The sequence below is a fragment of the Odocoileus virginianus genome, chromosome 17 (assembly GCF_023699985.2).
Source record: "Odocoileus virginianus isolate 20LAN1187 ecotype Illinois chromosome 17, Ovbor_1.2, whole genome shotgun sequence".
Classification (NCBI taxonomy): Eukaryota; Metazoa; Chordata; class Mammalia; order Artiodactyla; family Cervidae; genus Odocoileus; species Odocoileus virginianus.
In genome coordinates, this window is record NC_069690.1 from 47762934 (window position 1) to 47786809 (window position 23876).

At 45.4% G+C, this 23876-nt stretch overlaps 1 protein-coding gene and 1 pseudogene across 1 annotated transcript in view; both read left to right on the forward strand.

The window, feature by feature from the left end:
- Positions 1-23876, forward strand: part of FOXK2 (forkhead box K2) — a 50459-nt gene that overhangs the window by 17535 nt on the left and 9048 nt on the right. Inside the window, exons 2-8 of the mRNA XM_020907324.2 lie at positions 7311-7505; positions 11232-11379; positions 13909-14055; positions 18872-19065; positions 19829-20004; positions 21037-21333; positions 21547-21756. Coding sequence (XP_020762983.2) covers positions 7311-7505; positions 11232-11379; positions 13909-14055; positions 18872-19065; positions 19829-20004; positions 21037-21333; positions 21547-21756 — 1367 coding nt within the window. The remainder of the gene's footprint in view (positions 1-7310; positions 7506-11231; positions 11380-13908; positions 14056-18871; positions 19066-19828; positions 20005-21036; positions 21334-21546; positions 21757-23876) is intronic.
- On the forward strand, positions 9611-10697 carry LOC110146429 (aminoacyl tRNA synthase complex-interacting multifunctional protein 1 pseudogene; annotated as a pseudogene).

Genomic DNA, 23876 nt, shown 5'->3' on the forward strand with positions numbered 1-23876 from the left:
GAGGTTCCGGTTAGAAACTCATGCTAAACCCAACAAAACCTACAATAGTGTACTCCCTTTAATAAACACCATTGTGTTTCATGAATTTTCATAGAATATTTTCATGTTTTCTTACACCTTCGGGTAAGAAGTCAAGCTGAGGTAATAGGTATTGCTTGAGGTTTACTGCTGAGGAGCAGCAAAGAAAAGCATGGACTGTTTAGGGTTTCAGGTTCTTCCCAGTATGGTCTTCATCATCCTAACCCATTTTTTTTTTCCTAACCCATTTTAAACTGGGTCAGGTTCTTGACCTGTGACTTGCTCTCTTTGATGGGTGGACACTAGCCTCCCAAAGCCACTTCCTCTGAGGTAAGCCCTCTCATGGGCTGGTGAGCTGCCACTCCACACACCCTCTTCTGAGATGAAGGGAGCGCCTGCTGGGCTCTGGGTGGTCCATTCAGACCCGTGTGGTGGCAGCTTAGGGTGACCAGTGGGCAGGACTGACTGGCGGTGTGGACGTGTTGCTCCTGGAGCCACAGAAAAGGCAGCCGGGGTGGGGAGTGGTTTATCAGTCACTGACAAATATGACTGTTAAGGGCCACAGTCTATTAAAGGTTGTGGTAAAAGTTTCAATATTTCTGTTATAAATTAGAGGAAACTAGTAGAAGAGAATGATGAAAATGGATATCTCGGTCCATTTAAAGTGCCTTTTTGGCTACGCCTCCTTAGGGTTTGGAAAGAAGAGAAATTTTTCTTCCATTTTTGTACAAGATAAAGAGGCATGGCTTGTTGTTGCAGCTGAGTTGGGACTGGAGCACATCATTAAAACTCCCATGATAGTGTTCCTCCTTCAAGGTGATGCTCACTTCAGTCCTGAAGGCCATTCTCTAATACCAGACTTGCGGGCTGAATTTTTTAGGCTCCTTTTGTGATGTGGCCAATGTACCCTCTTAACCACTGAGGTCACCAAGTGTGTCTCTGTCTAGGTTCAGGAAGGGCTGGTTGGATGCCCCCTCTAGGATTGTGGGGAATGGGAACCTCAAAGGCCATGTGTCCATGTAGGCATTGCACCCCGTGACCTGTTCCTCATCCACCCCATCCATCTGCATCTCAGTAATTGACCAACATTCCCTCAGTCACAGAAGCCAGACGTGAAGCTAGTCATCCTGCGGTGTTCTCCCCTCTGTGCCCGCACATATGGCTGTGTCAGCAGGGCCATTTCTATTTCCACTTCCCAAACCAATCAGACCTCATCTCTCTCTGTCCTCACAGACCCTTGCAGTGTGAACACCGCACACCTTGGCTCCTTGGGAACCTCCTCACTCATTTCCTTATTTCTCCGCCCACCCCCCCCCCCCCCATCTACTCTTGGATGTAACTGATCCTGTTGCCCTCCTCCTTGGCAGTCACTGCTGCCCACCCCAAGTCATTGATGGCCCCAGAGCTCTGTCCACCCTGTATGACACGTTATTTTTATTATCACAGTCTTTTCCTTTGTCCTGAGATTAAAGGATCGAATTCTCTTCCTCTTCATAGTAGATTATCGTTGTCAGCTGTCATAGGTTGAATGACAGAGTAACTGCTCTTACTTCTTCTCTTGGACAGCAGCTGAGCTGCTGTCTCTGTGGCCAGTTGCATAGCTGAAAGGACTTGAAATGACCTTTTCCAGACGTCTCTTGGGATTGCTAACACTAAGGAGGTGATGTTGTGTGGGGAGGGTCCTCGCTGGGGGCCCTCCTGCCCATTGACTGCAGGCGTGGCCACAGGACTCATTTATTCTGTCTGGAAACCGTTGGTGTCCTCAGTGGGGTCATTGCATCAGCCTGGACCCCAGAGTGAGGGAAAAGTGGTGCAGAGCAGCTGTGTTTATGGGGTGGGTGGGTGGCAGAAGCTGGACCCAGCCCTTTGGTGTGAGCGACAGAGAGCTGGGGCCGTTTGCAGCACAGTTGGGCTTGTTCTGGGTGTTAGGACATTCGGTGCTATGCCCTGGGAACATGGTTTGGACATACTCTTCTGTGTGAATATTGATACATGTAGGATGGGACAGATACTCTTCCCAGGAGAGAAGAAATACAAATTATAGAATATGCTATTACCATAAACCACAGCTTCTTGGGTCACAGTCTGGAAGCCCAGTGATGGGATAGCATGTAGATTTAACAGACATCAACTGTGCTGGGTGACTGTGAGGGCACAGAAGTCAGGGTCAGTTGTGTAGATATGGCCATGACTCTTTTCTGTGTACTGCAGAACTGGGGTTGTACTCCCCTGCTGAGTTCAAGGCTGACTGTCAGGGACACACAGGCTCTGGAGGAGGGATGAGAACTGCAGTGAGGTGATGCTTCATAACTGTCAGGTGTCCCACAAGATTATTCTTGGGATTTGATGGGATTCTGAACTGCATAGAAGAGAGGTAGTGATGAGGGTATATCCCAGAACAGGGCTCTCAGACCGACCATGGAGAAGGCCTGGTCTGACAGAAGAATGGATGGTTTCCAGACTCTTTATGTCTGTGCTCACCTTGTCATGGACAATGACACAGTTCCTAGCCTGGCATGGGCCCAGTGACACCTGGGGTGATCTGTCAAGCTTTGCATTGGATGTCGTGAACGTTTCCTAATTTTTTATTTTTCTTTGAAATTACTCAGATTTATAGAAAAGTTGCAAAACAGAATATTCTCATTTTTCCAGATTCCCCAAATACTAACATTGACCACATTTGCTTCATCACTGTATTTTTTCCCTGAAACTTTTGAGAATAAGCTGCATATATGATGCATTTTTACCTCTGAAATATTTCCATGTCTATTTGCTAAAAAAATTCTCCATAACTGTAGCCCAGGTACTAACACTACTTAGCGTTGATACAACACTTGACCTTAACTGGACTTAGCAGTTGTTTACTGACACCCATTTTCTAGAGTCAGGTCACCTATGCTTTGAACTTTCCTCTCATTTGTGACTGTTCCTCAGCCTGTGTCTTCTGTGACATTTATGTTTTAGAAGAGGACAGGCCAGTTGTTTTGTAGAATACTTGTCTGATGTTTGCTCTTGGTGAGGTCCAGATTTGTTATTTTGGCAGGAAATCCAGAGGTGAGGCTCTGTCTTCTCAGCACCCTATGGCAGGGGTCCTGCTTTGTGCCATGACCGTGGGGGTGGCATCCGTAGGCCCTCTCCCATTAAGCTTCCTAACACGCTCTAAAAACTGAGGGACTCCAGAGTTATCCTCATATGACTGTCTGAATTGCATTCAGACATGTTTTTTTGGAGTAGCTAGAAATGGAACCTTCTTGTAGGGAGATTTTTTTCCCATCTTAGAATGTGAGTCTATCTGAGTAGTTAATCTGTGCCACGACAAAGGATGACAGGAGGCTGGGGACATGGTGGCTGTCCCCCCCCCCCAGGGCTTGCAGTCACTGTTAGTTAGCGTCAAGGTGGAAGGCTGCTCTGCTGTGATCCTTTCCAAGTGGCGCTCTGGGGCCGGATCACTGCTCCTGCCTGCCTTATCGTTTGTGGGGGTAAAGAGCATGGGAACCAACTTCTACCTGAGGCCAGCTCCACCTCTGAAATGGCCCAACTGGACTTGGTTGTAGGAAATAGTTTGCCTGATTGGTTAATTGTTTAAACTTGGCTTTTGCACAGAGATATCACTCAATTTGACTTTCCATTTGGTTGGAGATTTCAATATGGCTAATGTCTGCCTAGCTATATGATGTTAGTATTAAGTATTTGCAGCAAGGCCTGGCTTTGTACATAAAGAACAGATTTTCAGAATCCTTAGAGCTTCTTTGTGAATCAGGAAATTCAGATCTCTGGACCCAAGCCATTGGCTTGTATGTCTGATTTGTAAGAGTTTCCACTCCAAGAAAGATGCCTGTCACCACATACAGGAGACTAAATGAGAGATGGCGAGAAAGGTGTTTGCAGCTCTGAATCAATATTAAAATTATTAATGTTTATTCAAGTAAAAGAAACTTAGTTCTTACCAGGGTCCTTGCCTAAGTTTGAAACCATCAGCTGTTGTGTTGCTTCAGTTTTGATTTGTGACTCAAGGTGTGTGACTTTTCAGTATCTGGTCAGATTTTGCTCATTGCCTGCTCAGTTTTTGCTTAGGAGGTTGTGGTTCTGCTTTCTGCTGTCTGGCTTTTCTTATTGTTCATTTTAAAATGTTTCCCTGAGACTTCCCTGGTGGTCCTGCCTTCCAATGCAGGGGACCCAGGTTCCATCCCTGGTTTGGGGAACTGAGATGCCACATGCTCACAGGGCAGCTTTATTACAAATCTTTTAGGATCAATTACAGTGTTTTTAAAGAGCACACAGTGTTAGGTATTGTGATGATACAAAGCAGCGTGAGACACGGACAGCATGCTCTTAATTTTCCAAATCAGTATAGTATCTTACAGGCTCTTAAACCCTTAGATGACCTGAAGTGCTTCGTGGGAACAAGGACCAGCATGCCCAGACGTAAACAACCTCTTGGTGGTGGTATGGGGCAGACAGAGTTCTGATACTCACCTTGTTTTATCTGCTGTTTTAATGTTTTGCTGCTCTTTTTCCTTTTGTGACACAATTAATTAAAATTATCCCATTGTTTTTTATTTCTGACTTAGAAAAGTCAAACAGTGGCTTTTCGCATCCCCTGAAGGGGAACAAGGATGTCTTCACTAACTGAACCCCAAAGAGAACTCAAAAAACATTTTGAAGTACTTGGCTTTGAATGGAACAAACATAGAAAAATCAGTTATAACGTGGGTACCCATAGTAATCACAATCCTGGTAAAGAAATAGGCCATTGTTAACTCAAAATGGACTGTGAACCCCCTGACATTATCAACATTTTACCAGTCTCTGTATCCATCTACAGAAGGCTTTTTTTTTTTATTTTTAAAGAAAATCTTTTTATTGAAGTATACTGCATGTACAGAAAAGTGTATGCTTCATACGTGTATAGTATAACTCAATGAATTTTCACTAATAGGAACTCACTTGTGTAATCAGAACCCAGATTAAAAAATAGAAAGTTACCAGACTACCTGGGTAGCTTTTAATTGTGATTTATGGCTTACACACATATGAGAAAGAGTCCATGTTTTTATATAAACAGAAATACCATTTTCACCTGTCAGGTGGGGTTGGGGTCGATGGCGGCGTCCCCTGCTGGCTAGGACACTCTCACATGCTGTTCGTCAGAGGTTGCCGGCAGGTGGCCTGATGGTGCTTTGTGTCACTTTAGACGCTCTGTGTGTCCTTGCAGCCTGAGGTTTACAGATGATGCCCATGCTGAGGAGACGATTGTTGTCTTTAATCGGGGACTTTGAGAATAGGATACAAGGGAAGGAAGTCCTCCGTGTGATGGTGCTTGCCCTGAAGGCAGCACTCAGTCCGTCTGTGCAGCAAACCCTGTGGATGGTGACACTGAGGGAACACACACGCCAAGGACCAGCATGGAGTGTGTGGTCCTATTTTGTGAAAAGCAGAAATAAACCCCTAGAGACATGCAGGTGCCCCTTGGGGAAGAAGGAGTCCCATTCTTACATTCCTGTGTTGGAATTATGCACAGGGCTGTGTTGCTTCCACTGCATGTGGAGGACAGGCGGGTGCATGTGCTGCTCCTCTGGTCCAGGCTGGGCCTCTGTGAGCTCCTGGGCGACAGTGAAACAAACAGCACAGTGGATGGTGAATGTCCAACTGTAGGAAAAGCAAGTATTGATATCTTACAGTGAGGCTGAAAGTAGTTTGGTTTTTTTGTTTTGATAAACATTCGAATGTGAGAAGTATCTGACTTAATCCTCATGGCACTCGCGGAGGGAGATGCTGTCATCTGTTCTGTGTCTGAGGGAACAAGCACAGCCAGGTAACCGCTCTGCAGGATCAGAAGCCCTCTTGCTGGTAAAAATGCTTGTTCTGACAGCCTGGCCTTCTTGGTGAACAGGGACCATCGCCTGAGGGTGGGGCTCAGGAGCTACAGAGGGGAGGAAAGGGAGGAAACTTCCTTACTCTCATCATTGTTATGTATGTTGTATTAGAAGTTAAGGCCAGGGAGGGGGAATACATGTAACTCCATGGCTGATTCATGTCAATGTATGACAAAACCCACTACAATATTGTAAACTAATTAGCCTCCAACTAATAAAAATAAATGAAAAAAGAAAAGAAAAAAAAAAAGTTAAGGCCAGTGAGAGTCTTAATGCCCTTCTTTTCTAGGCCTGGAGGTGATTATTCTAATCTTAATGTTAGCAACAAAGAGACATTTGTGGGCTTACCATTTGTTCATTTATTCTTGTGGTTTGCTTATTTTAATTACATTTCTAATTATAAAATGGGACACTTTTTCACTAATTCAACAAGTGTGTACCGAGGCCCATCTCTGCATTTATCAGGGTCTCTTCTGGTCTCTGGATTATAGCGTGGAACCCTGAAGGCAAGGACTTTGTTCCAGTGGAGCTTGTATCCTATTGGGTGACAACAAGCAGAGATGGGGTAACATAGAGTCATGTGGCCAGAATGAAATGAACAAGGCAGCGAGGGGAGTGTGCAGGGCGATCAGGAAACCCTTGGATAGGTGACTGAGGGGTTGAAGGGGGCCCCTGGGTAGTGAACGAGGGGAAGAACAGACAAGAGACTGTGATGTGCGGTCTGACCCAGAGTGGGGTGGGGTCCCTGGAGCACTGAAGTGGAGGAAGGGCAGCACCCATGGGACCTCATGTGAGGAGGACCTCAAGAGAGACAGGGCTGTGCCTGAGGGCAGGAGAGTCAGAGGCTGGCTTTTTTCTGTCTTTGAACATCACATGCAGATCATAGTTTTAGAAACATCCTGGCTCCTGGCTGCAGACAGACCAGGGTGGGAACCTAAGAGAAGGGCTGAGCAGATGTCCTCGGAGTTCGGCAGCAGGTGAAAGGCGGACCTGGGGCTGCTCCTCCTCGTGATGGGGCCATCCATGCCCTGTGGGTTAGCAGCATTCCTGCCTGGCCTTCCCCATTCCAAGCCTGGGGCTTGTCTCCCAATCCTGAGCCTGTCTCAGACCCTGCCTGGTGCAGATTAAGTGGTATCTGAGTCTTTTTTGAATCTGCTCTACCATTTTTTCCCCTGTTGGGCTGATCTAAATGAGGTTTTTGCTTACTAGTGTTTTTAACTCATGAGACGACATCTCCCTTGTGGTATCACGCGTTAAGCAGCTTGTAACACTTGAGATGAGGTTGAAGTGGGCTTCTCGCTGACTCTTCAACACAAGTCGAGGCTCCAGTATGTTTGGGGACACGTGGGCTCTGTCCCCTGCTGTGGGTCCTGCCACTCGGCAGTCAGGTGCTGACAGTTCGCTTTTCTTTTTTAGGTGCACGTTCAGGTTTCCGAGCACAAACATCAAGATCACGTTCACTGCCCTGTCCAGCGAGAAGAGGGAGAAACAGGAGGCGCCCGAGTCCCCGGTGAAGCCTGTGCAGGCTCACATCTCGCCGCTGACCATCAACATTCCAGACACCATGGCCCACCTCATCAGCCCCCTCCCCTCCCCCACAGGAACCATCAGGTATACAGCAGCTCCCATAGGGCATGGGAGTCACTGTAGCGTCAGGGTGTACGTGTAGACACGACACTGTCCAAGTTTCAGTCCTTGCCTCTTTCTTTGGGACATTCAGAAGCCATCGTGCATCACAGTAGTGGGCAGCAGTGCATAGTGCCTTCCTTCCCAGGTGCTGAGCTGCATGGAGAGAGAGATGTTGAGGACACTTAAAATGTCGTTCAGTTTCTGAACACTGTTTGCTCTCGCTTTCTTGCATGTGAAACACAGTTCCCAAATGTTCCTGGTTTTCACTTGTGGATTCTTTTATTTGAGTAAGTTTAGGCATGGATGATTTGTGATATTGGTCTAAAGTGTGAGTCATGTTTTCAGTTGCATTTTGGTTTGATACCAAGAGTATCTTGGTTTGTTACAACTTAATGTGAATTCTGATCACTTACAGTTTGGATTTCTGAGTTTGACCTCAGTAAGGTGACAAACTTGTGTCTGTCCTGATGTCCCAAGAGTGTCAGGAAGTAGAGAATGGTGCCTTCAGGGCCTACTCTTCACCACAGAATCCAGTGCAAGATGGTTACATTGTGCTCAGCTTTCGGGGGCAGCAGCTGAGGGTCAGGTCAGGAATCGCCCAGGACCTGCAGATGAGACCCTGGGATAAGGCTCAGATGGTCAGTCCTCTTCTGTTCAGTCAGAAGAATGGAGTATGTATGCAGGCATCTTCTTCAGTGCGAGTAGTGTTAGACTTAGGTGCAGATGAACACACTTGCTTCTCTTGCGAGCCTAGCTCCTGCTGTCCACAGGGCCTGGCTGGGAGGCAGAGAAGACATTGTTTGCCTTGTCCACTGTGGCTAACCCCACATGTAGCTGAGTGAGGAGGGCACAGGGGGAATACTGCAGCTCTGGGTTGTAGCTTTCAGTCAGACACTTCTGTTTCTTATCTTAAAAACCAGCATGGACAGAAAGGTATCCCTCTGGAAAGGCCTCTGGAGGGAGTGTCAGGTAGACTGGCTGCTCGGCTCCGTGTGAGTGCAGCTGCTTATTGGTCAGGCCCCTTCTCTGCCCCCTGCCATTGCCGCTCTGCCGAGGATGCTGCCTCTGTCTCGCCCACTTGGTTGTATTTGTCTCTGTGTGACTAGATGGATCAGGTAGTAAGTGTGGCAGTGAGTAGGCAAAAATCAGCAGCTGCATGGCCAGATTTTTCTTCAGCATTGCATGAAAAGTGTGCAGAATTCATAGAGGAAGAGGAGAACGCCCCTGTTTACCCACATGGGATAGCGTCCCCCAGTGGGAACAGTAGACTTGGGGTCAGGCCACTGACGCACTGCCCATGAACGCTCAAGGAACCAGAGGCTGTTGGAAACTTCAGAGTTTGGATCAGCTCCTGACCCATCCTCTCCTCACCTCCTGGCATGTCTTCATCCTGTATTCCTTGCTCATCTTCACCCCATGGCCCTGCACCAGTGTTGAGCAGCACAGTGTCTCTGCTGCTGAGATGACTCCTGGGGGAACCCACCACCACCCAGCCACCTGCCCTGCGTCGGCCCTTCTGAAATGTTAGCTAGTTTTAAAGTCAGAGCGAGAGCTCATGCCTGTGGTTCTGCCGTCTGTCTTGTTCCTCTCTCTCCAGTGCTTTGAGTTCTTCCTGGCACGCAGTAAACTCTTGTTTCGAGGGTGAGTGCATGTACTGATGGTGCATTTTCTTGGTAGAGAGTCCAGTAGTGCTTCAGAGGGTACCAGGTAATAGAGTGTTGCTCCACCTTCTGGCCCATTCCTTTCTAGTTCAGTTTTCAGAGGTAACTACTGTTTCTTAAGTATTTTTTCCAGAAATTTCTTAAATGTTTTCAATACTTATTTTTTATCCAAAATACAAATGGGATCTAACCATATATACTGTTCTATAACTTACTGGATTTTTAAAACAATCTTTTCTTGGCATCTTTCCATTTCAGTAGCTTTTTCTGTTCTGTAAAGTATAATACTGTACAGAAAGGGGAGCATAAATTAAATACATAACTTGGTGAATTTACAAATAAAGTGTCTTCTAATCAGCAAAGATCAAAAATCAAAACATTCTCAGTGTCATGGGCCAGCCCTACCTCATGGAAAAAAAAAAGTGCATATTTAAAAGTGGGTTTCTGCCCGGCCGAGGCTCCCGAGGTGCATCAGTCCACCAGTACATGAGTTTCTGCCGTTTCTTGGCAAAAATGGCAACCAGTGATGCTGTTCTGAAGAGATTGGAGCAGAAGGGTGCAGAAGCAGATCAAATTATTGAATATCTTAAGCAACAAGTTGCTCTTCTTAAGGAGAAAGCAATTTTGCAGGCAACTTTGAGAGAAGAGAAGAAACTTCGAGTTGAAAATGCTAAATTGAAGAAGGAAATTGAAGGATTGAAACAAGAGCTAATTAAGGCAGAAATTCAAAATGGAGTAAAACAAATACCATTTCCATCTGGTACTCCACTAAAAACTGATTCTTCGGTTTCTGAAAATGAGATACAGTCTATACCAATAACCGTATCTTCTGGTGCTAAAGAGCAAGTAAAAGGAGGAGGAGGAGAAGAAGAAAAGAAGATGAAAGAGAAAACTGAAAATAAAGGAGAGAAAAAGGAGAAAAAACAGCAACCAGTAGCAGGAAGTGCTGACTCTAAGCCTGTTGATGTTTCCCGTCTGGATCTTCGAATTGGTTGTATCATCACTGCCAGAAAACACCCTGATGCAGATTCTTTGTATGTAGAAGAAGTAGATGTTGGAGAAACAGCCCCAAGAACAGTGGTCAGTGGCCTGGTGAATCATGTTCCTCTTGAACAGATGCAAAATCGGATGGTGGTTTTACTTTGTAACCTGAAACCTGCAAAGATGAGGGGAGTAGTATCTCAGGCAATGGTGATGTGTGCAAGTTCACCAGAGAAAGTAGAAATCTTGGCACCTCCTAATGGATCTGTTCCTGGGGACAGAATTACTTTTGATGCTTTCCCTGGAGAGCCTGACAAGGAGCTGAATCCTAAGAAGAAGATTTGGGAGCAGATCCAGCCTGATCTTTACACTAATGATGTATGCGTGGCTACATACAAAGGCGCTCCCTTTGAGGTGAAAGGGAAGGGAGTGTGTAGGGCTCAAACTATGGCCAACAGTGGAATAAAATAAAACACTTCAGTTTCTGAAATACTTTAGAGAAAGCAATAAAAAGAAATACATTTGTCACTCATACCTAAAAAAAAAATAAATAAATAAAAGTGGGTTTCTGTTTCTGATTTCTGTGTGTTTCCTGTGAGCCCCTCACAGCCTACCTGCATGTGTATCTGTTTCTACCGCCTCCTTCCCTCTGTGTGTCCTGTCTTCAGCCTGGCTGCTGTTCCCTTCTCTCCAAATTTCCCTTGACCTTTCTGGCATAGCTTGGAAGCCATTGTCCTTCGTTGCTGCCTGTCCTCAACTCCTTGGTGGAGGGGGGGACAAGCAGAGTGGTGCTCTTTGCTCCTCTTCCAGGCTGAGCTCAAGAGCCGTCATGTATGGCTCTGTGTCCTTGGTAAGTTCCTAAGGCGATACGTGTGGAAGCAAATACCTGATTCCTTGGAGTGATCTTAAATTTCACAAAGATTAATGAGTCCATTTTTCCAGTGAATATGCTAAAGTTCTCTTACTTTTAAAATTTGTTTTCCTTGAAATAAGAGCCAGTTACTGAAATACAGTGTGAGGTATGTTCTATAATAGACTGATAGGAACAACCTTTTCTCATCCACAGTGCTGCGAACTCCTGTCCTTCTAGCCCCCGGGGAGCAGGGTCTTCAGGGTACAAAATGGGCCGTGTGATACCATCTGACCTCAATTTAATGGCCGACAACTCACAGCCAGAAAACGAGAAGGAAGCTTCGGGTGGAGACAGCCCAAAGGTAAATAAATGTTTTATAGCTTTGAAACAGAACCCAGGGCCTGTTGGATAGCAGCTGTCTTCACCCGCATGTCAAGGAACACCCTCCCCCCTCCAGGGCCTTTTGAGAAGTGCCCGTCTATGTGGATGCGGGATGATTGCTGAGCGTGTTCTCGGTGCTGGGCTCTCAGAGGTGCATTCTTTTGATCATTCAGCCCTGGGCCCTTCTCGGTGGCAGCTGTGGGCCCAGATGCTAAGAGCTTGAACCCTTGGTCCTCATGGGGTCAAGTGCCTGGTGTCCTAGGAGACTGTTCTTGGAGTTCAGTATTGCTGTCCCAAATGCTGAAGGTTGCACATGTGCATATCTAAACATGTGTGTACACACATATGCACACGAACACACACCTTGGGGAGGGAGGACACATCATTCCCTTTTGGATGATAATTATTGGATGACCTATAGTAGGACCCTGCCTATTTCTATTCTTTGACCCAGTAATGCCCCTTCTAGGACTTCATTTAAGGGAAATAGACAAAAATCTCAAACTAAAGTTCAAACAAAACAGAAAATTGAAAACAACGTAAGTGCCCCTAAAAGAAGGAAGGTTAATTAAGTAAGGGGATCTTACATGATGCAGATACTGACATGAAAGTGCTCTTGATAGAACGCTTAGTGAAAAAAGAGAATAAAACCAGACATAGTGTTACTTTAAGTATGCATTTATATAAAATGTGGTATATTCATGTAGTAGGACACGTGACACCGTGGGAATGGATACGTCGTGGCTGTGCGCCATCTACAGCAGCCAGGAGCCTCTTGCACAGGGTGCTGGGCAGGCGCAGACACAGGGGCACTCTCTGTAGGATTCCATTCTTGTCCATTTCCTGGTTTAAAATCAGGCAAAACTAAATTGTGTTGTTTTCAGATGCATTCTTAGGTGCTAAAACTTAAGTCACAGCTGGATTCTGATTAGCACAGAATGTCAGGAAAAGTGGTGGCTTTTCTGGAAGGCTGAAAGTGGGCAGGGGGCGGGGCATGAGGAAGCTTCTGGGATGTGGGCTGTGTTCTCTCTTGACCTAGCATTGGTTGTGCTGTTGGTCATTTTGTAGAAATTTGTTTTTGGCTTATACAAATATATTGTGGGCTTTCCTGTCTGTTACAGTTGTTTGTTTTTTTTTTTAATGGAAATGTATAGGAGAAAGATAAAAAAAGCAGCACACAGCAGCATAAGCACAGTGAGGAGGGCTTTATGCTTTTCCCTGGTAGGACTCCAGCTCAGTTGCTCCACCATCCCTGTCCTATAACTCAGGGTGAGCTCATTCAGAGGTCAGACAGGGCAGTGCCTAACCCAAGTGCTCAGAAAATGTCAGCTATTTGAAAGTGAGGTGCTGGGTGATTCAGTCTCTCTGTGCAGAGAACATGCTCCAGTCAGCTGTCAGGGCTAAGCTTAGCCTGTGCCAGTGAAGCCTGTGTTCCCTTCTTTGGCTCTTTACCTTCCTTCTTTGCCCATGCCACAGTTCTTTGCCTGAGTCTGCCTTTAATGTGTTTATCTCTAAACAATATCTAAAATTGTTCATTTCTTAACCTCATATAAGGGGTATCATCTTGAATGTATTGATTTGCAGTTTACTGTCCGCATTCAGCGTTATGTTTTGTTGACATGTGTAGTTCCCAGCCAGAGAGAGGTGAACCCTCTTCCCGGTGGGCTTGTGCATGTGTATGCGGATCGGAGTCGTCTCAGTGGCAGAGCCCCGGTGTGTTTGGGTACGATGGGGCCAGGAGTGCCAGCATCCTGCACTATGCATGGCAGCCCTCCACACCTGAGCAGTGCCTGCCTGAATGCCTTGGACCCTGGTGTGGGAACCCCAAGTCTGGCTCCTGATACTCTTGTCTGCTTGGGTTTCCTTACAAGAGGAGCTCCTTGATGGACTCTTGGGGGTTCTGAGTGGACATCACTCTCCTGCTTTGGTGTTCAGCGTTCTTGCCCCATCTCCTTGTGTGCATGAGAACCCCCACCAGGGCCTGGGAGATATGCCAGCTCACCCCACCCCTTGCCACCACTGGCCTGGCCCAGCTCTTCACCTGACCGTGAGATCAACATGATGAGCCTATGGTGTGGATCAGCATGTGTGCTCTGCACTCTGCTGAGGTCCAGAAATTCTACTGAGTTTTTCTCATTTTCTTGTTCTTTCTGTTTTTGCCCTTTGGACTTTTTCCTTATGTGGTTTTAATGTTCTTTTTTATACTGTTCTGTATGTCTTCATTTGTTTCCTCCAAATTTTCCAAGTGCTTTCCCATCATATTATATCCACCCCCTCCCCCCAACCCCCCCCCACACAGCCAAACTCAATCCCTGGGCAGTGACAATACAGAGTCCTAGCCACTGGACAGCCAGGGAATTCTCCCCATCATAAATTACTTTTATAGGAAGGAAGACAAGTATTATCATAGTAATGCTTAAAAATGTCAAGAATCCTGAACTTCGGTAAGTTTAGTAAAAATTTTGTTTACTTCAATACTCTTTTTTTTTTTTTTTTACCTTTAATACAGGATGACTCAAAGCCACCTTATTCCTATGCACAATTAATCGTACAAGCGATTACAATGGCTCCTGATAAACAACTCACCCTAAATGGAATTTATACGCACATCACAAAAAACTATCCCTACTACAGGACTGCAGACAAGGGCTGGCAGGTAAATCCTTTTCAGTTTGTTATTAAATGTTTCTATTACATGTCCTGAAGGTGCTGGTTGACAGCTGAGAGGGGCATGGAGTGGCTGTGTATGTAGCTGGGGCATAGGTAACATGAGATGAATGAGGGTCTCTTGTGCTGAGGGAGGAGGAGTGTCAGAGGCCTGCTGTTGCCACGCTCTTTCTAACCTCCTTGTTAGCACACAGTAGAAGGAATAGTGGTTCTGGAGGAAATTTCAGCCCTGTTTCTTACTGTCATTGTCTTCGTGGATGGGAAAGGCATGGGTCGTTTGAGATGTTTCTCTTGGACCAGTGAGGGAGGGAGAGTTAAAAATCCTGCCCATCCTTTACTTTGGAGTTCTTCTGTCTTCCTCATTGACTTCTGATGACATACATAGCTTTTTTTGAAGTTTGCACAGAGATGGTTTTCAAACTGTTACTGAGGAACCCTTTCTTCAAAAGATGCCTCCTCTAGATGTCCAGTATACAAAACATAAACACAGTGCTACTCAACTGGGGAGCCTACCTACTTGTTGGCTTGTACTTACAGCCTATTTTTAGGCTGTCTGTGAATCTGGGTCTCCTCAGAGGACGTTTGGAAATTGATGCATAGTATTTCCACTGTTTAGCTTTTTAATTTAGTTTTTCAACCTCTGCATTGTATATGTTTTTCCTCCTTGTGTGTGTGTGTAGACATTTACTAGGCAGCTAGTAGAACCTCACTAATTCAGACAGTATGAGAAAGGGTAAGTTTGAAGTGTGGAACGGTAAAAGCATATCAAAAGAGAGAAGAAATATACATTTACAAATTTTGAATTCATTAAATAATCAGGAATGGCCACAGAATTCCTTTGAGTCTTAATGAGTACATGATTCTTTGACAAGTACATTTGTTGAACCATAACCACAATCAAGTAATACAGCCAGGGGGTGGGGGGTAAGCCATTTTCTGTTTAATGGAGGGTGAAGACTTTTTTCTTCCATCTGCAGATGTATAAACATGTTATGATAAAAATCCTGACTATTTCCTTTGTAAAGGGTCTTTAGTCTGTAAAGGCTACAGGTACAAAATGAGACCCAGCCTACTCCTGGGCTGGAGTGTCTGTGCCCTGCCCGCCTTCTTGTTCACAGCCGGGTGGCATTTCCTAGTTGGCCATGAAGGAGATGCTGGCTTGGGGAAAAACACTTCCGTATTCAGCTACCTGGCAGGTCCCTTAAGATGATGTACAGAATTTGTAACAGTGAGGTTGTGCTTCTAAGAAAATGTCAAACAAAGCAGAGGCAGACAACAGTCCTTGTCCATGGAATACAGCTTCCTGTGCACGGGCAGGTGAGGTCTCTCATAGTGTCCTGTCCAGGAGCTCGGTAGAGTTCCATGCAGCTCACTGTGTGTAGAATTTTGATAATTTGAAATGCCAGTGAGCTGGACTGTAATGGGAGTATTTCTGAAAAACCTGGCCAGACTTTGAACATTGTATTTCCCTTCTGGTTGTATTTCCTGTGCTTTGTAGCATCCGTTTATTCGAGAACTGATACTGTGCATCACAAGGTTTTCTTGTTAAAGGCTGAAGGGCAGCCTCTTCCTGGCCTTAGTCTCCTGGGGAGTGAGTCAGGTCAGGAGGGGCTGTGATCACAGAGAGGTGGGGCCCACTGAGGTGACCCCTAAGCACAGATTGCTGCTGGCTCCTAAATTGACTTCACTGCCTGCTTAGAACTGAGAGTTACAAACTGTCATTAACACTTTTTATTGAACCATCTTTTCTGTCCAGATAAAGGTTCATAAGGATGACTATGCCTCTTGCCTATGAAAGGCTGCTCCTGAGACATTGAGCACCTGCTCCAGTTATTTTAGCGGGAAATGACTTTTCCTGCTCCAGCCTTCTTTAGTTTATGGACGTGCACTCAGATTCCTGTCCTCAGCAGTCATTGCTCCCCAGCAGGCCTGCTTCTTGTGTCCTTTTCTGTCGTTGGACTCTCTGAGCTGCCCATCCTGAGGGACTGCACTTGGAGTCTCTACATGGAAGGCTCATTCCTGTTCCCTCTCTCCTGGCTGAAAACAAAAGGAGTTTTGCAACCTTGTTTCATAAAAGACCCAGATCCTTTTTCTTTTAAGGAAAAAAAAAAACACCCAACTGTCAACCAAAACAGCGCATTTTTCAAGTTGCGGTTTGCAGACTGCATCCTCCCACGCCCCAGTGGGTCAGAGGAGACGGCAGTGCTGTGCTTCTTGGAGCTTGAATCCCTCCCTCTACCTCAGTTTCTAAGATGACGTGTGTGGACTCTTCCCACTATACCAATTCTGAGCACTTAATGGAAGTCCATAGCTCCTTACCTTATGTATTTTGCAGTCTACCTATGGCAAAGTTTTTCGATTAATCTGGAGCAAATTTGACAGTAGAGCCCCTCAAAGGATCGGAGCTGGTTTCTGAGAGCAGAGGGAGTGACTTGTGCTCACCTGCGCCCTACACATTGGACTCTCCTTTAGAAAGTTCTTCCCGTAAATTTCTTTACAAGTTCTTACTACGCAGAATGCACACTGGCAAGTGCTCAGTGCTGAGTGGGGCTAACAGACACAAACTGCGCTCTGGGCAGGAAGGCTGGAAGCGCTCAGGGAGGGCAGTAAAGCAGGCACAAGTGACGAGCTCTCCACCTTTCCCCTTCCTCAGCTGGGTTCTGGGAAGCAGTCTCTACTGGGGAGAATTTGGAGAAAATAGAATGTGCAAAGTATTGCAGATCCTTTCCTTCACATTTAGTTGTAAATAATAACGCACCTTTTCTCTGAATACTTCATAATAATCTGAGTCACTGGAATCAAATTAGTGTAGTCTTAATGTGTGTAGCTTGGTTTGATCAAATTACGAAGGCCTTTAATTACCTTAGAAATACAATTTCTGTATATGCGTCAAATATTTCTTAATACCTCCTCATATTTTCTAGAGTCTTGTTGGCTGGAGAATCACAGGTGACCATTAATTGGGCTCATTTGTCTGTGTGATTGTTGTCAGAGTGGAGGAGAATTTAGACCCTCTTTTGATGGTGCAGACTGGGTTCAGAACAGAAAATAACAACTCCTTGACCTAAAAACTGACCATACAGCTTGTGGTGGTGTGGGGGGTAACAGCCGCTGTGTTGCTGACCCTGGTCCTGACCTTTGTCAGTGAGTAGAAGCCCTAGCGCCCCAGTCCCCTGAAGTACCGTTTCCTGCCTTCAGATTACCACTGTGCTAACCTCCCTTTCTCCTCCTAACAACATGAATGTGAACCTACTTCACCCCAGTCAGTGCAGTTCCAGCCTTCACGTGAGGATCAGCACCACCCCTGTCATGTGTCACCCAGCACTGTGGCTCGGCAGTCACTTCTGAGCTCCTGTCTGGGTGCCGGCTCCCTGCGGTGCCGTCCAGAACTCTGGACCCTCAAATCCAGTTCACAGTGCGAGTGTCCTCCACTCTCATTTTCTGGGCTGGCTTTTCTCAGACTTTTTTCTTAGGATCTGCCTTCTACTCCATACTCGAAAGTGTCTGAGTGCAGATAGAGGATCGCCTTCTCTGTCTTAATGGGGACACCAATAATAAGATTCGATTTTCTGGAGGGATTGGTCAGTAGGTCTTGGCTGATTATCAGCCAGACCCTGTGATAAAATATCATAGCAAGTATCTTTGGTTATGGAAATATTCTAAATCTAATATAATACATCTCCTTATAAACAGTCTCACAAATCAGACACAGCCTAGCCTGTCCCTTCATCTTGCCAGTGAGATAACTGATGTCCATAGGCATTGGTGGTTTGCTGTGACTTGTGACTGGTGTGGTTCTTGAATAGTCCCTTAGATTGGTTGCAAAGTAGTATTTGACTTAAATTTGGATTTCTGAACCACCTCTGGCAATTCAGAATTTCAGGTTATGGCTGGCAGTTCTATTAGAAAGTTAATTGGAGAACTTAGAAATAATTTTTTGATAACCCAGAATTTTAGTTTGAATTGAAATTATAATAATTTATTTTTAATTTAAACACTACTGTAAGTGCACAAAATGATCTGAATGCATGACTTCCATCCAGCTTTTCCTGAGCTTTTGGAGGTCTCCAATTTGGATGCAGCAGGGAGGTCTCCTCAAGTCATGCATAAACTGTGAGCTGAGTTTTTGTAATAGAAAGAAGAATGGACTTAGGAATTGAAAAAGTTTCTCCATGTGCTTCACGAGATTATTTTGAGGATCAAAGTATATGGAAGTTCTTTGACTGGAAGATGGTGTCAATAATATTTCTCAAACTTTGGCTCATTTTTTTTCTCCTTTGCTGGTTTGCCAAATATCTTATAGCGGATTAATTCGTTTTAAAAGCTGTGATGGATTCTATAAATTAATTTTATACTGATTAAAAAAATATAAAAAAAAAAAAATATTTTAAAGGGGTAGCTGTTCTCAACACTGTTCGTTTCCAAAAGGAGAGAGGTCACAGTGATAGCCCTTGATTTCCTACCTGGTAAAAAGGTAGAAGTTGATGCTTTTCCCGTTGGAAGTAACCTCTTTTCGTGTGGTATAGATTTCTCACCCCTTCTCCATGCCCCAGTTCCCTTCCTTGCCTCCCGGTGCCCACCCTGCCGTGCCGTTCACAGTGCCCCATGTCCTTGTCCGTTCCTCTGTAGAAGCCACCTGGCAGCCTCTGAGTGGTCATGCCCCGCAGTTCCTCCTGCACTTTGGGGAGGGCCGGTTTCTTCCAGCGCAGAGCTACAGGACCTTTTCAGGGCACTAAAACTGGGGCACATTTTTATTTCTCAGCAAAGAAATATATGAATTCTACGTATTTTTTTATGTTTCATAGAATTCAATTCGCCACAATCTCTCTCTGAATCGTTATTTCATCAAAGTACCACGTTCCCAGGAAGAACCAGGCAAAGGCTCATTCTGGAGGATAGATCCTGCCTCTGAAAGCAAATTAATAGAGCAGGCTTTTAGGAAAAGACGGCCTAGGGGCGTGCCTTGCTTTAGAACCCCTCTGGGACCGCTCTCGTCTAGGTAAGGAAAAAAGACAAACAAAAAGACCTCACTTAATGGTCAGTGAATTTACCTTTGATGTATTGGTAAATTTTCCTTTTGAAAATGAAGGAATTACCAAATGCATTATGATTAAATGTTGGGCTGGGGATTTGGGAAAGAAAGAAGTGTTGGATACCTCTCATGTATTTTTGTTTCTAGTGCTAAAACAATTCAGATTATTAAGTTTTATTTAAATTGTATTCCTATGTAGCATTGTTGCTTCATTGAATGCATATTGTCAGTATGATGAGTCGGCAATATAAGATGCCATGTTGATAGTTTCTTCCTTTTCCTTGGCATGTGAGAAGCTCTTTAAAGCTACATCTTTGCTGTTTCATTTTTAGCTTCATTAATAGTTACTCTGCGTTTTTAAATGAAAAAAGACATGACTATAATGTAAGTCTTGAGACCCAGCCAGCTCCACTTGCAGGCTGCTGGCTCCTGCTGCCTGGCTGTGGGTGGGAGCTGCTTAGGGAGGCAGCCAGTCCCGCCCCACGCTGTGTGGCCCATGCTGGGTGTGGAGCAGCAGCGTCCTACACACGGTGGCTCTGTCCCAGCCGTGCCAGCCTTTTTGAGTATCTGTCAGGTCACAGGCGTCACAGAAAGTAAGACTTAAGAACTTTAGTTGGTTGGCAGAAGACAAATTACACCCCTTTTTGCAATATATGCTTACTAAAAACAATAGAGCAGCTTTATGAATGCTTTATTGTAAAAATCCACTGTCTTCTTTTTGGTCGTACAGAAGTGCTCCAGCCTCTCCCAATCATGCTGGAGTGCTGTCTGCTCACTCCAGTGGTGCCCAGACCCCTGAGAGCCTGTCCCGGGAAGGTTCACCAGCCCCTATGGAGCCTGAGCCTGGTGCCTCACAGCCCAAACTTGCTGTCATCCAGGAGGCGCGGTTTGCCCAGAGTGCACCAGGTAAAAAGTGCAGAGGGCAGGTGTGGTGGGAAAGGGATGGGTCAGATGAACGTGTGAGCCAGAGGCTTTGGAGCCTTTGAACCTTGTGCCTGATAGGCTCTGAAAAGCTAACTGCACTGTGTTCCATTTTTTTTTCTAATCAGTTAACATTCTTTTATGACTCTTACGTATAGGTGCTAAGTCTATGAAAAAGAATTCCCTCAAAAAGAAATAACATAAATTAGGCAAAGTAGACACTGTCAGAAAATAAATGTCTATTTAGTAGATAGGTGAATATTTCCTAGTGACATACAAAGTCGTAATGTGGAATAAAAATATGTGCCCTGGGGAATTTTTTTTTTTTAAATAGTGTGAAAATGTGTCCAAAGTAATTCTGTTATGGTTCCTACTTGGTTGGCAAAATGTGCATTTTGATATTTTAGAGTTCCTGGCCATGCTGGCAACAACCCTTGCCAGCCCCCATCTGTAGTTCCTGTTGCTGGAGCCCAAATGTCCAAACCAGAAAGAGCAGAGGCTGGCAGACAGCTCTGTCTCCATGCTTCCTGCTTCTCCACACCTGTCATAAGATGGAGACTTCGATACCAGGGAGCATGGCCCCCTCCTTCAGGCCTCATTGGGCAGCTCCTTCCCATATTCTGTGTTGATGTTTTCTCTATTATGAGGAGAGAACTGTGGGAAGAGATGTTGTAAGAAATCTGAACAGGGACATCCCTGGCGGTCCCGGGGTTAAGATTCCACACTTCCACTGCAGGGAGCATGGGTTTGATCACTGGTTGGGGAGCTAAGATCCCTCATGCCATAAGGTGTGGCCAAAAAAAAATCTGAACAAAGCAGAGATTGCATTTTTAGCAGTTAGATATACATAAACTGTCCGCATTAAATATGTCATTTCTTTCATTGTGAACAACTTCATTATTACCAGATGAAAGGGGCCACCTCCTATTTTCTTAAATCAGCCTGTAGGTTGCAACTGAGGGGTCAGTTGGTTGGTTCGGGATACCTGAGCCTCACCTCTGCTCCCATCCTCGGCAGGCTCACCGCTGTCTAGTCAACCCGTCTTAATCGCCGTGCAGCGACCACTGCCACCGACGATCAAGCCTGTCACCTACACTGTCACTGCCCCTGTGACCACCTCGACTTCCCAGCAGCCCGTGGTGCAGACAGTTCATGTCGTCCACCAGATCCCAGCGGTGTCCGTCACCAGCGTGGCTGGATTGGCCCCAGCAAACACATACACTGTCGCAGGGCAGGCCGTGGTCACTCAGGCAGCTGTGCTGGCCCCCCCGAAGGCGGAGCCACAAGAGAATGGAGACCACAGAGAAGTAAAAGGTAAGCAGCAGAAGCAGTCACTTTGGGCAGTTTTTCAAGCTTTTAAAAACCTGCCAGCCTTGTTCACCTGACCCTTTGCTAACATGTTATATAACACTGTGCTGGAGCAGGGCTGTTTGCCACAGGGTTTGTTTTACTTTAAATTAGTGAGAGTTCTGTAAGCTACCCAGTAATATTATTTGGTGTCATTTTTTTTCTCTTCTTTGAATTTAGTGAAAGTAGAACCTATTCCTGCGATTAGCCATGCCACATTAGGTGCTGCTGGCCGGATCATTCAGACGTCACAGACCACCCCTGTCCAGACGGTCACCATAGTGCAGCAGGCACCTCTAGGTCAGCACCAGCTTCCAATAAAAACTGTAACACAAAATGGGACTCACGTGGTGCCAATCCCCGCTGCTGTCCACGGCCAGGTGAACAATGGTAAGCACTGTCTCCATGGGTAACTGGGTGCTGATAACATGAGTGAAGGTCCTCTACTTTCCTTTTATGAAGCATGGTGTTCAAGGTTTTTGTTCTATTACAATTCTCATTTTTATTTTTTCTGAAGAAACGTTTGCATTTCTAAACTATTGAAAACGGAATAGGAAGTAGCTGGGAAGTACCTGTGGGAATTGGCTCCCATGTAATTCCCATTGGAGGAGCTATCTGAAGAGGAAAGCATTTCTAAGTACCTTGAGAGATGAAAATACTCCCACCTTTTGCAGACATCTAGGTGTGGCCTAGAAACAGCCTGGCAGCTGGATGGTGGAACCTGACTTCTGTAATGTCCCCTGGGGGCTGTCCCAGCTGATCTGTCCAGAGACGGTGCCCTTCCCTGGGGCAGGGTGCTGCTTGAGAGTATCTGATGGTGGAAGATGGTCTGCTGTGCTCTTTGCTCTGAAGGCCCTCAGGAGCCCTGTTGACATGGCTTCCCGTGGATGTTCTGACATAGATGAGCCTAAGGGAGCTTGGCTTTTAAATCAGAAAACAGAAAACCTCCTTCCATCCAGTTCCACGGAGCAGTGTGAAGGGTAGGAGTCCGGCTGGCTATTGAGTCAACTCAAGATTTTTGGGTCCTTGGAGCTTGTGTTCAGACTTCTTAGCAGTGGGTTTTCACTCAGGTATGTGAAGTGCATTCTGTCCACAGTGTGGGCTGTTGTGATTCAGCTGCAGGACCTCAAGCAGTAGAATCAGAAGCTTTTGGCTCAAACTAGCTCTCTGTGCCCAGAGATAGTTTCTTTGAAAGAGGTTGGGGAATAGAAGGCTTGATTGTGTTGACCTCTGAATCCTTACTGAGCTATTAAGGGATGGAGACCTGGGACACCTTGTGTGATTCCACTTTCCCCCACTCCTCCCCGAATTTAATAGAGGGACAAGATCTGTAATGTTTTCTAGGGAAGATTAACCAAAGAGTTTTTTTGTTTTTAAATAATAGATAACATGCCACCTGTGGATAAATTGGGAAATTTGCAACCAGTTGCCCATTTAAAATGCTTTTTTCCTCAAGCCATGTGTCTCCTAAGTAAGAGTTAGTCAGGCCTCATATTTCTTTTCTCTATGAGTAACTTCGTTGTCACAAGTGGTCCAGATGTGGCAAACCTGGTGATCCTTGGTGTGGCTGGAAGCAGATGATGTTGAGGTGGACGGTCCATTTCTGGTCTGAGCTGTTCCTCTCTGTCTTAAGTCATGAAGACATGGTGTGGGCCAGTGATTCCCAGACATCATGTGACTTAGAATCACTCAAGGGCTCTGTCCCAGAGTCCACAATTGAGCAGGTCTGGCCTGGGGCTCAAGAATGTACACTTCTCACGTGTTCCAGACCTTCTAAGAAGCACTGTGCATGTCAGGAACCTTTTATGTCTACCTGTCTAAGGAGTTTAAAAAACTGAGTGTCCCTTTCACATACTTAAATTGGTATCTAAAATTTTTCTTCATAAATTTAATAAGCAAGGAATTAAATTTTCCACTATTAAGAATATTGATGTTTAATTTTTGTTACTACTATTTCTTGCTGCACATTGCAACTTGCAGGAGCTTAGTTCCCTGACCAGAGATTGAACCCTCTCCCTCAGCAGTGAGAGACCTGAATTCAATCCCTGGGTTGAGAAGATCCCCTGGAGAAGTAAAAGGCTACCCACTCCAGTACTCTGGCCGGGAGAATTCTATGGACACATGGGGTCACAAAGAGTCGGACACGACTGAACGACTTTCACTTTTCACTTCACCCATATATCAGTACACAGATAGGCAGGCTCACCCATCCTCATGGCTAAGTCCCATGCCCTCCACAGATTTTGTGCTAATGCCATATACTTTATGATTGAATGTCATTTACTGAGTATGTCTTTTCTCTGCAACAGCAAAATGTAGAAATATTAAAGATTTAATTATCTGTGACTATAAGGATTCACTTATCAATTGTTGTAACTGAGGAATTGATCAAAACCAAAATTCAGTTCAGTTCAGTCGCTCAGTTGTGTTCAATTCTTGGTGACCCCATGGACTGCAGCATGCCACGCCTCCATGTCCATCACCAACTCCCGGAGTTTACTCAGACTCAC